The sequence below is a fragment of the Dendrobates tinctorius genome, unplaced genomic scaffold (assembly GCF_039654945.1).
Source record: "Dendrobates tinctorius isolate UK_male_01 unplaced genomic scaffold, ASM3965494v1 ptg000312l, whole genome shotgun sequence".
In the NCBI taxonomy this organism is placed as follows: Eukaryota; Metazoa; Chordata; class Amphibia; order Anura; family Dendrobatidae; genus Dendrobates; species Dendrobates tinctorius.
Window position 1 is genome coordinate 4,469,799 of NW_027361979.1, and position 12,731 is coordinate 4,482,529.

A 12,731-nucleotide genomic window follows, 5' to 3' on the forward strand; every position below is an offset into this window, starting at 1 on the left:
AGATTACCATATGTGTTTGCCATACATTGTGTTACTGTGATCGCAAGTGTGCAGGAGCTGCGTAAGCTGGGATCGAAGATAAGTTTGATCCCAGGCTTTTAACCTCTTGATATCAGCGGTTAATAGTAACTGCAGCTTCTATGGGTTTGAATGACGGGTCAAAGTAATTTGTGATCCCTAGAGGCTAACTGATACCTACTGAAATGTAGTCATTTATGGAAGCACTGCTTTTTATTGGTAAAAACATCACAAGAAAATGACAATGCATATTGCGTGAACTAGATTCCTGCAGTCACTCGATGTGACTGCAGTTTGGTGCATCTTGCGTAAAGCACCTTGGTTTCCAGGCATCAGCTACATTTCTGCAGTCACATTGGGACAGTGTGTATTGCATTTGCCAGATCCAGCGGGTGCTGTCTAGAGTCACATCCGCTTCTCGCATTCTTGCATCTTGCTTCCATTGAGAGAATCTAGTCAGTACGTGACTGCCAGGCTACTTTCAGCTAAGTGCATAAAGGCAATGAGCACTTAGGTTAAGTGGAGTAATAGGACCCACGAAATTGACAGGGAAACTCAGCCTTATGGGGATAAGAGATCAGTCTAAGATGTGACACATTTATCATACATTATAAATGAATGAATATTTGTAAGGCTAGTTTCACATTTGCGTGTCAGGGCGCGGCGCCTGCGTCCTTTTGACGGTGCGCCGAGCTCAACCAAATTGCAACAGGTTGCGTTTGGCGCTGGTCGGCGCACCGTGGCCCCATCATATTGCTGCTGCTGCCGATGCCTCCGTTACAAAAAAAAAACTGTATACTCGCCTTCGTCGTTGCCCCCTGCTCACGTGGTACCGCTCATTAAATATGCGCATATTTGATGAGCGGGTACCATTCAACAGCTGAAGCAGGAAGAGAGCAGCGCTGACAACATGGAACAAGCAGGGGAGCTCCAGAGAATGGTGAGTATGATCTGACACCCCCGCTCCCCCTCCCCCGCCGATCCCCCCCAGTATATGACTCGTGTATTAGCCAAGGGGGGGGGGACTGTCCAAAAAAATGGGCTGAAAATCTCGGCTTATACACGCGTATATACTGGTAGCTTCCCCTGTCATATACTTTAGCATTACGGTAGGACCCCATTTTCCAGATGAAGGGCAAGAATGAGCTCTTTTGGCCTCCATCTGGCGGGTTTTCGTCAGCATAGCACTCACTACCCTCGGCCTACAAATATTTAAAGCTGCTTTTAGTGTACATATTATACTACCATGCCCAGGCACCGTACCAATTCTCATGCTTGGTAACTTACCATTCACATTTTTGAGCATGCTGTTCTTCACAATCATTGCTTCTGCCATTGCCCAATGTCTCCCTAGCCTCTAAGTGAATGCAGTATCCCTGAATGCTGTATAGCTGTAGAACAGCAACAAAGAGACAAAGTTTTGCCCCATTTTCTGTGACCCGTCTTCTAGAGACGGTTTTCTGTTGATAACAGGCAGTGAACAGTAAGTTAGATAGAATGGAGGCACCTGGTGAGACTCTTCTTTCTGGGTTTGGATGCTTGTATTTCATGGTCCTTGTATGGACTGAAATTCTCGGATTGACTACAGTTGTACTGACCCAAAACTTACAGCCTCATAGAAATAAAGAGAGGCTGTTAGTTTGGGTTGAGAGACCTGCGGCCCGCAGGGCATTTCGGTCCATATAAGACCCGTGAAATCTAATATATAAAGCTCAATGTGGATGTGTGTGTATGTATGTGTGTGTGTGTGTCTGTGTGTGTGTGTGTGTCCGGGATTGGCATCCGCAGCGTCATAGCTACAGCCACAAAATTTGGCACAGTCACACGTCTGGACCCAGAGCGCGTCATAGGCTATGTTGTGAGGTGAAATTTTAACCCCGCGCTTTCCAATTCACCAAACAATTCTACCCCTATCTACATAATGGGGAAAAAGTGTATGTATTGGCATCTGCACCGTCGCAGCTACAGCCACAAAATTTGGCACAGTCACACGTCTGCACTCCGAGAGAGTCATAGGCTATGTTGTGAGGTGAAATTTTAACCCCGCGCTTTCCAATTCACAAAACAATTTTGCCCCTATCTACATAATGGGGAAAAAGTGAAAGGAAAAGTGTTGGAGGCAAATTGACAGCTGCCAGATGTGAACAAGGGGGACTTAAAGAATGAGAGCGATGGCGCCAAAGAGTATATACCGTACAGTTGCTAAGGTGGGGCCCTGACATGGGATACTCACCACACACGGGGATATGAACACACAAAGTGCGCCACACACTACCACGTGCTCCAACACATATACCACCCTCAGCACACATGTCACCACACATACACCAACCTCGCCACATAAAAGTCAAAACACAAAGTCGCCACTCAAAACTCGCCACGCTGTCCCAGAGCTGTTTAAAAGATGAAAAATGAGCTGTGATTGGTTGCCATCAGCAACAGTTTTCTTTGTAGACAGTTGTGGTAACTGAGGCCTATTATTCTTATCATTTCTATGGTGTTATCGTCTATTAGATACACGGCTCAGCAGACAGTATCACACAGGATAGGATTAGATACACGGCTCAGCAGTCAGTATCACACAGGATAGGGTTAGATACACGGCTCAGCAGACGGTATCACACAGGATAGGATTAGATACACGGATCAGCAGTCAGTATCACACAGGAGAGGATTAGATACACGGCTGAGCAGTCAGTAACACACAGGAGAGGATTAGATACACAGCTCAGCAGTCAGTATCACACAGGATAGGGTTAGATACACGGCTCAGCAGACGGTATCACACAGGATAGGATTAGATACACTGCTCAACTGCTCAGCAGTCAGTATCACACAGGATAGGATTAGATACACGGCTCAGCAGACGGTATCACACAGGATAGGATTAGATACACTGCTCAACTGCTCAGCAGTCAGTATCACACAGGATAGGATTAGATACACGGCTCAGCAGGTGGTATCACACAGGATAGGATTAGATACACGGCTCAGCAGTCAGTAACACACGATAGGATTAGATACACAGCTCAGCAGAAAGTATCACACAGGAGAGTATACTTCGGTACTCGTTTAGTTAATTTGGGTTGCAAATCTGTAGTGTTGAATATATGATGTGAAATGTTTTTATGTGCAATATAACAATTATAATTTGTTATAACTAACCACAGTTGGTTACTATGCCGGGGTCTTCAACTAGTGTTCTTCTATAAACCCAACCTTCATGTGACAGACAACATATTATTTAGCACGTTGTCTGATAGCACAATGATCATCGAAAAGTCAGTGACAACCATTAAAAGTTACCATAAGGGCCATATCAGATAGATAATAATTGTACACAATATTTGTCTTGCAATGTTAACATTGTTTGAATTTATAATTAAGGCAAAAGCTGCTTTTTAACAAACATTGTGTCATTTATTAAAAACACAATACAACTGTGACTCATTGTATCTCTCTCTGAAGCTGGAACTGTTTTATTCTTTGGTTTGTAGATATGTCTTCTATACTAACATATTCACCTATTTATTTTTCAGTTCACGGCTCTGTTCTGTCTCTGGCATCAAGTGCGTCTTCAACATATTCCTCTGTAAGAACTGACTTGTGATGGTTTGGTTGAATACTCAGTTGCCCACTGTAGAAAATGTTACATAAATTACCAGTGCATGAAAGAGTCTCTGCTTGTGCTTAATGCAAACAAGGGCATAGATCTGCTAATACTGTAACCTCCTCTCTGTTTTTTCCTTGGCATGCCACACTTTTCTATCAGGCTGAGGAAAGGATGCAGTCAGAGGTACTTAATTCTTATCTGTCATGCATTTTCTTTCTTTGCCCATGCCAGCTTTCTGCAATGAATGACATATACAGTATTTAACAGCTTAACTTATTTTTATTTTTTTTCATTTTTATTTTTTTGTGGAATGAAGCAAATTCGGAAACTACGAAGAGAACTAGAATCCTCACAAGAAAAAGTGGCAGTATTGACCACTCAGCTATCTGCCAACGTAAGTGCCATAAGTCATAACAGGATTTCAATTATGATATACTCTATTATTATAAGTAAGACACACACACAGCAATAAACCACGCACCATTATAGTAATTCAATAATCAATGTATAATGATAACACATATTGGTGCAAAAAATAGGACTATATATATATGGAGCTATTCGTATACAAAACTGACACATAGAGAAGAAACTACTATCAAAAAAGCCCACTTTTTTATATAAAAGTCAAAAATGTATTATTATTTCATCAAAAAAGAACACAAACATGGGAGAGACATAAAGTGCAAATGTGCATAGACAAACAAAATACCAAAAGGGTACAGATTTATACAGGGCATCAAAGAATACTAAACACATCAAATTCCATATAGATAGTAAGCATCCATTAAATATATATATCACCATATAGACTGAGCTTATGCCATGCGCTGGCCCATATAAAAATAAATGTGTATATATAATAATCATTGGACCGCCACAGCACAGCTGATCTGACCTATATAATAATAATGGTGATGCCCTGAGACCTGCACCCACTCCAACGCGCGTTTCGGCTTAGCCTTTGTCAGGGGACGTGAACAAGTGGAGAAAGACAAGGTTTTTAAACGAACAGGCAACCAATGAACGCGCTGAACCATATCGCTAATATAATTCCAGAAGTGACGCACCACCTACATAGTAAAAGCCAAGGCGCATAGACGGTGAGACCGGAAACAAACGTCATACAGGGCGAATGTACACAAAGAACGCCCACATCGCTGCACATAGGTATAAGCATATAGACGCCGAAACCGGAAGTGACATCAACCCGGGCCATATGCATATGCGTGTCTCTTTCTGGGGCTGTGGGAGAGGGACCTCCTCCTGTCAGATCGGGGGATGTCGATGGACCGTGTCCCCCTTTGGACGCGGTACATCGACAATATTCTCCTTATCTGGCAGGGTTCTATTGAGTCACTTCACTTATTTATGATGGCCTTGAATAACAATGATCGTAATATACATGTCACCTATCATTTTGATAATTCAAAAATTTAATTTTTGGACGTCCTGATCAGCCGGGGGGAGGGCGGTGCATTGCAGACGGATATTTACAGAAAACCTACATCTACCAATACATTGCTGCATGCCTCGTCTGCACACCCTAGGCATATGATTCAGTCGGTACCTACTGGGCAGTTTCTACGCTTGCGTAGGATCTGCTCCACTAGGGAGATTTTTGATCGTAGTTTCTTCTCTATGTGTCTGTATTATTATAAGATAGTGGAGTTCTTCAAATCGCAAAAATCCAAATTTACCCTTAAAGAAGCACTCCTCCCATCAAAATTTTTATCATCTTAATATATTGTAGTCATCACATAGTGTACTTACAATTGCTCATCTTGTCTTTCTACCCAGCTACTTCTTTTTCATTAGTTCTATGACATAATGTGATCAAAAACTGACTCACTGGGTCCTTCTAAGCTCTCTGTAAAAACAGGAAGTCAATATTCCCTGTATGTGTCATCCCCTTCCTGACCCAGCTGCTCTGCTCTTCCCATCTGCCAGGGACTTTGCACTGACATAGAATTAGGCTATGTGCACACGTATGCAGAAAACTTCTGCATAAAAACAGGACTCCTTCCCAGAAAACGCGCGTGTTTTTCCGCGCGTTTTTGCCACATTTTTTCCACGCGTCCCCAGACACAGAACATAGCCAGAAATGCGGAATTTTCAGCCAAATTAATGAGCATGCTGCATTTTTTACCGCAAAGTGTTTAGCGGAAAAAAGCGCATCAATACACACAAAAAGTGCAAAATGCATTAAAATGAATGGGAAGCTTCTTTTAAGCGTTTTTTTAAGCAGATTTTTTGGTAAATTCACATAAAACCGCTCTATGTGAACACAGCCTTATTGTTCTAATGATGACTAGTACAAGGAAGAGCGACTTCCTGTTTCTACATAGTTCTTAGATAGACCCTGCTTGAGTTATGAATCATGTGCTTTGAGAAAATGGAAAACGGTCTTAGGAGACTCAGACAAGAGATGGGTTTAAACCACAACACGTTTTGCCGGAGGACCCGTCTTCATCAGGTGGAAGCAACCCCCCTGGGTTGCTTCCTAAGCGCTCCTTTATGACCGCTTATCACTGACTCTCATATTAATCATGTGCTGTCATAGACCTAATGGAAAAGAGAAGAATTAAGTGGGTAGGAGGGCTATATGAGCAATTGTAAGTACACAGTGCTATATAATATGATGACTAAATATATTAAGAGAAATGCAATTTTGATGGAAGGAGTGCTTCTTTAAGGAAAAAAAAAGCCCTAGGCTTCAAGTTTAATTGCATGACCAATAGGGCTTTTTTCCATCAGTGGAATGCTCATTTGATCACATTCCATTATATATATATTCTTTCTTTTTTACATTAGGTTGGTGTCTGTTATGTAGCAGTTTGAGGATAGATAGCTATATATATATATATATATATATATATATATACCGTATATGCTCGAGTATAAGCTGAGGCCCCTAATTTTGCCACAAAAAAATGGGAAAACTTATTGACTCGAGTATAAGCCTAGGGTGGGAAATGCAGCAGCTACTGGTGAATTTCAATTAAAAAATAAAAATAGATAACAATAAAAGTAAAATTAATTGAGACATCAGTAGCTTAAATGTTTTTGAATATCCATATTGAATCAGGAGCCCCATATAATGCTCCATACAGTTCATGATGGCCCCATAAGATGCTCCATATAAAATATGCCACAAATAATGCTCCATAAGGTTCATGATGGGCCCCATAAGATACTCAATACAAAATACACCCCATATAATGCTGCACAAAGGTTAATAGCCCAATAAGATGCTCCATAGAATAATATGCCCCATATGCTGCTTCATAAAGGTTGATGGCCCCATAAGATGCCCCTTATAATGCATAAAGGTTATGGCTCCATAAGATGCTCCATAGAATATGCCCCATAAGCTGCTTCATATATATTGATGGCCCCTTAAGATGCTCCATAGAATATGCCCCATATGCTGCTCCATAAAGGTTATGGCCCCATTAGATGCTCCATAGAATAATATGCCCCATTTGCCGCTGCTGCTATGTAGAAATTCGAAGTGCACCTGAAGAAACAGAGGAATGGAAACATGTGACCCAGAGAAGCAGGAGGATCAGGAGGCAGTCAACACCCATACTTCTCAGGAACCAGTACCAGGCTCTCATGCAGAAAAACGATGAAGAAATACATCAGGATAAGACTTTGCCCGCAAACAGCAACCTTGTACGCCTTCAGAGTCCTCCTGGATGGAGAAAGAAAAATGTTGTGAAGAAGAAACGTAGAGTGGTGGTCATGGGGGATTCCCTGTTGAGAGGAACAGAGGCTGCTATCTGCAGACCGGATATAACTTCAAGAGAAATGTGCTGTTTTCCAGGTGCAAAAATTATAGATGTGTCTGACAGGATATCAGGACTCTTCAGACCTACAGATGACTACCCATTCCTGCTACTACATGGGGGGACAAATGACACCGCAAGAAACGACCTGGAAACCATCTGCAGTGACTTTGAAAACTTAGGCAAGAAAGTGAAAGAACTGGGAGCGCAGGTGGTCTTCTCTTCCATCCTCCCAGTGGATGGCCATGGAACAAGGAGGTGGAATAAGATTCTGCAGGTGAACAACTGGCCACGTCGATGGTGCTGTCAGCAAGGATTTGGATTTCTGGATCACAGAGTGAATTACCAATACGATGGACTACTTGCTAGAGATGGAGTGCACCTTACGAAGACTGGAAAACATGTATTTGGAAGTCGCCTTGCTACACTCATCAGGAGAGCTTTAAACTAGAACAATGTGGGAAGGGAAGCAAAAGGCCAGAAAAAGCTTTACACCTGGCAAATACTATTGAGAACTCTGCTATTAGAAGTGGAAAGGAAGAACAAAGACAAAAGAATCTAAATAATAAAAATATTGGGGAAAGAGAAACCAATCACAAACTAAAATGTTTCTATACTAATGCACAAAGCATGGGCAACAAACAAGGAGAACTGGAACTACTAACACAGGAAAAGAAATATGATGTCATTGGAATCACTGAAACTTGGTGGGACGATACACATGATTGGAATACAAGGCTAGAAGGATACAACTTATTTACAAGAAACAGACTTGATAAACGAGGAGGAGGTGTCACATTGTATGTTAGAAACGCATATATCTGCACAGAGATTGAAGCTTCAGAGACTGGGAGTTCTGTGGAAACTGTTTGGGTAAGAATACAAGGACAGAACAATGGAAAGGACACCATTGTAGGCATTTACTACAGGCCGCCTGTGCAAGCTGCAGATATGGATGAACTCTTTATGCATCAAATGGCCAAGTTCTCCAAAAAATATGACATAGTTGTCATGGGAGATTTCAACTATCCAGACATTTGTTGGGAATCTCTCTCAGGCAAAACTAACAGGTCAAGGAAATTCTTATCCTCTCTTACTGACTTTATCTTCCAAAAGGTAGGGGAGAAAACAAGGGGATCTTCTACCATGGACCTAATCCTTATAAACAGGGAGGAAATGGTTGAGGAGGTAAAAGTGGCTGGGACCCTAGGAGGTAGCGACTATGCTATTTTAGAATTTTGGATAACTAGAGGAGGACGACCTGTGAAGACTCAAACGTCAAGGTTAGATTTCAGAAAGGCAGATTTTAAGGGATTCAGAAAGAGAATTGGAGGGATCCAATGGCTGAATATCCTTAAAGACAAAAATGTCCAGGAAGGATGGGAAATCTTGAAAAATGAAATTCTCAAAGCACAATTGTTAACAATTCCGAAAAGAGGGAAGAATAGGAAGCATTTAAGGAAACCAGCATGGATGAACACAGAACTTAAGCACATGCTAAAAAGGAAGAAAGAAATGTTTATAAAATGGAAAGTGGGAGGCATATCTAAAGAAGAATATAATGCTGTTTGCAGAATCTGCAGGACACAAATCAGATTATCTAAAGCTGACAATGAATTGAGGCTTGCAAGAGACGTCAAACACAATAATAAAGGATTTTGGGGATATGTCAAAAGTAAAAGAAAAGTCAAAGATGCTATAGGATTTTTACAGGATGAAAATGAAATGGTAAGACAGGATGTTGAGAAGGCCGAACTTTTAAATTCCTATTTTGCATCTGTTTTCTCTCAGAAAGGAAATGTAACATCAACTGTTCTTCACTGTCCTATTAAGGGAATAGAAGACTCCAGGATATCTATAAATAGAAAGATAGTGCGGAAACACTTAGCTAACCTAAATGAATTCAAGTCTCCATGTCCAATTGAATTACACCCCAGAGTACTGAAGGAGATAGCAGAAGAAATTTTTGAACCCCTCTCCATAATCTTTGAAAATTCTTGGAGAACAGGAGAAGTCCCCGAAGACTGGAGAAGAGCAAATGTTGTTCCTATCTTCATAAAGGGGAAGAAGGTGGACCCAGGCAACTATAAGTCGGTGAGTGACTTCTATACCAGGAAAGATCTTTGAACAAATTATTAAACAACATGTATGTAAGTACCTGAATAAGAATGAAGTGATTAAACAGAGTCAGCATGGGTTTGTAACTAATAAGTCATGTCAGACTAACTTAATTTCCTTCTATGACGGAATCACTGATTGAGTGGATCAAGGAAATGCTGTAGATATAATATATCTTGACTTCAGCAATGCATTTGACAAAGTATCTCACACAATCCTTATTGAAAAAATGACTAGGTATGGAATGGACAAGGCAACTGTTAGGTGGATTCATAACTGGCTTAGTGATCGGACCCAAAGAGTGGTCGTAAATGGCTGCACATCCAGTTTTAAGAATGTCTCAAGTGGGGTACCACAGGGCTCTGTCCTGGGCCCTGTATTGTTCAACATTTTTATCAACGATTTAGATGAAGGAATTGAGGGTAAACTGATTAAATTTGCTGATGACACAAAGCTAGGAGGGATAGCTAATACTAGAGAAGAGAGAGGATTCAAAAAGATATATAAGTAAATTGGAGCAGTGGACAGCAACTAACAGAATGGTTTTTAACAGGGAAAAATGCAAAGTACTACATCTGGGCATTAAAAATGAAAAAAGCATATACAGAATGGGAGGAATAGGGCTAAGCAACAGCACATGTGAAAAAGACTTGGGTATACTAATAGATCACAGACTCAATATGAGTCAACAGTGTGATGCAGCAGCAAAAAAGGCAAATGCAATTCTAGGATGTATTAACAGAAGCATACAGTCTAGATCATGTGACCTCATCTGGAATACTGTGTCCAGTTTTGGGCACCACATTTTAAAAAAGACATCAACAAACTGGAGCAAGTTCAGAAAAGAGCGACCAGAATGGTGACCGGTCTGCAAACCCTGTCTTATGAGGAAAGTTTGCAGAATTTGGCAATGTTTAGTTTGCAAAAGAGAAGACTGAGAGGAGACTTAATAACTGTCTACAAATATCTAAAGGGCTGTCACATTGTAGAAGGATCATCTTTTTTCTCATTTGCACAAGGAAAGACTAGAAGCAATGGGATGAAACTGAATGGGAGGAGACACAGATTAGATATTAGAAAAACTTTTTGACAGTTAGAGTGATCAATGAGTGGAACAGGCTGCCACGAGAAGTGGTGAGTTCTCCTTCAATGGAAGTCTTCAAACAGAGGCTGGACAGACATCTGACTGGGATGATTTAGCGAATCCTGCTTTGAGCAGGGGGTTGGACCAGATGGCCCAGGAGGTCCCTTCCAACTCTACGATTCTATGATTCTATAAATAAAAAAAAAAATGACATACTCACCTCTTGTCACCGCTCGATCAGGACCCTGGCACCTGTGATATTCACCTGTCCCCATTCCACCGCCGCGTGCCGCTCTGTCTTTCGGGTCTCTGCAGTGACTGTTCAGGCAGAGGGCGTTCACTAACCATGTCATTGCGCCCTCTGACCTGACCGTCACTGCCAGAGGACGCGGAGGACAGAGCGGCGCACGGCGGTGGAACGGGGACAGGTGAATATCGCTTATGCTCCCCTCCGTCCTCCCCATCATACTCACCACCTCCTGGCCCGTCTCTGCAGTCCCTGCTTGTCCGATGGTCTCCGGCAGCTCCTTCCAGTGTTCAGCAGTCACGTGGTACTACTCATTAAAGTAATGAATATGCGCATATTCATTACTTTAATGAGCGGTACCACGTGACCGCCCAACACAGGAAGAGCTGCAGCGACGGAGACCATCTGAGAAGCAGAGGCTGCAGAGACCGCACCACGAGGGGGTGAGCATGACCTGGCAGCCGCGCTCCCCCCTCCCCCGCCATCCCCCTAGACCATGACTCGAGTATAAGCCAAGAGAGGCACTTTCAGCCTTAAAAAATGGGCTGAAAATCTCGGCTTATACTCGTGTATATATGGTATGTATACAGTGCCTTGCAAAAGTATTCTTCCCCCTGGAAATTTTCAACTTTTTCCCACATATCATGCTTCAAACAGATACCAAATGTAAATTTTTAGTGAAGAATCAACAACAAGTGGGACACAATTGTGAAGTTGAACGAAATTTATTGGTTATTTTAAATTTTTGAGGAAAATAAAAAACTGAAAAGTGTGGCGTGCAATATTATTCGGCCCCTTTAACTTAGTACTTTGTTGCGCCACCTTTTGCTGCGATTACAGCTGCAAGTGGCTTGTGGTATGTCTCTATCAGTTTTGTACATCGAGAGACTGAAATTCTTGCCGATTCTTCCTTGGCAAACAGCTCGAGCTCAGTAAGGTTTGATAGAGATCGTTTGTGAACAGCAGTTTTCAGCTCTTTCCACAGATTCTCGATTGGATTCAGGTCTGGACTTTGACTTGGCCATTCTAACACCTGGATACGTTTATTTGTGAACCATTCCATTGTAGATTTTACTTTATGTTTGGGATCATTGTCTTGTTGGAAGACAAATCTCCGTCCCAGTCTCAGGTCTTTTGCAGATTCCAACAGGTTTTCTTCAAGAATAGTCCTGTATTTGGCTCCATCCATCTTCCCATCAATTTTAACCATCTTCCCTGTCCCTGCTGAAGAAAAGCAGACCCAAACCATGATGCTGCCACCACCATGTTTGACAGTGGGGATGGTGTCTTCAGGGTGATGAGCTGCGTTGCCTTTACGCCAAACATATCGTTTGGTATTGTTGCCAAAAAGTTCGATTTTGGTTTCATCTGACCAGAGCACCTTCTTCCACATGTTTGGTGTGTCTCCCAGGTGGCTTGTTGCAAACTTTAAGTGACACTTTTTATAGATATCTTTGAGAAATGGCTTTCTTCTTACCACTCTTCCATAAAGGCCAGATTTGTGCAGTGTATGACTGATTGTTGTCCTATGGACAGACTGTCCCACCTCAGCTGTAGATCTCTGCAGTTCATCCAGAGTGATCATGGGCCTCTTGGCTGCATCTCTGATCAGTCTTCTCCTTGTTTGAGATGAAGGTTTAGAGGGACGGCTGGGTCTTGGTAGATTTGCAGTGGTATGATATTCCTTCCATTTCAGTGTGATCACTTGCACAGTGCTCCTTGGGATGTTTACAGTCTTGGAAATCATTTTGTATCCAAATCCGGCTTTAAACTTCTCCACAACAGTATCACGGACCTGCCTGTTGTGTTCCTTGGTCTTCATGATGCTCTCTGTGCTTCAAACAGAACCCTGAGACTATC

General features: G+C 42.0%; 1 protein-coding gene across 4 annotated transcripts in view; it reads left to right on the plus strand.

Moving 5' to 3' along the window:
- NAV1 (neuron navigator 1) overlaps positions 1-12,731 on the plus strand; it is a 241,865-nt gene that overhangs the window by 109,466 nt on the left and 119,668 nt on the right. For 3 of the 4 annotated variants that reach the window (XM_073561056.1, XM_073561054.1, XM_073561057.1), the window contains 3 exons: positions 3,558-3,610; positions 3,791-3,814; positions 3,948-4,025. In XM_073561056.1, the coding sequence (XP_073417157.1) occupies positions 3,558-3,610; positions 3,791-3,814; positions 3,948-4,025 (155 nt within the window). The remainder of the gene's footprint in view (positions 1-3,557; positions 3,611-3,790; positions 3,815-3,947; positions 4,026-12,731) is intronic. The other variant, XM_073561055.1, reaches the window with a different exon arrangement.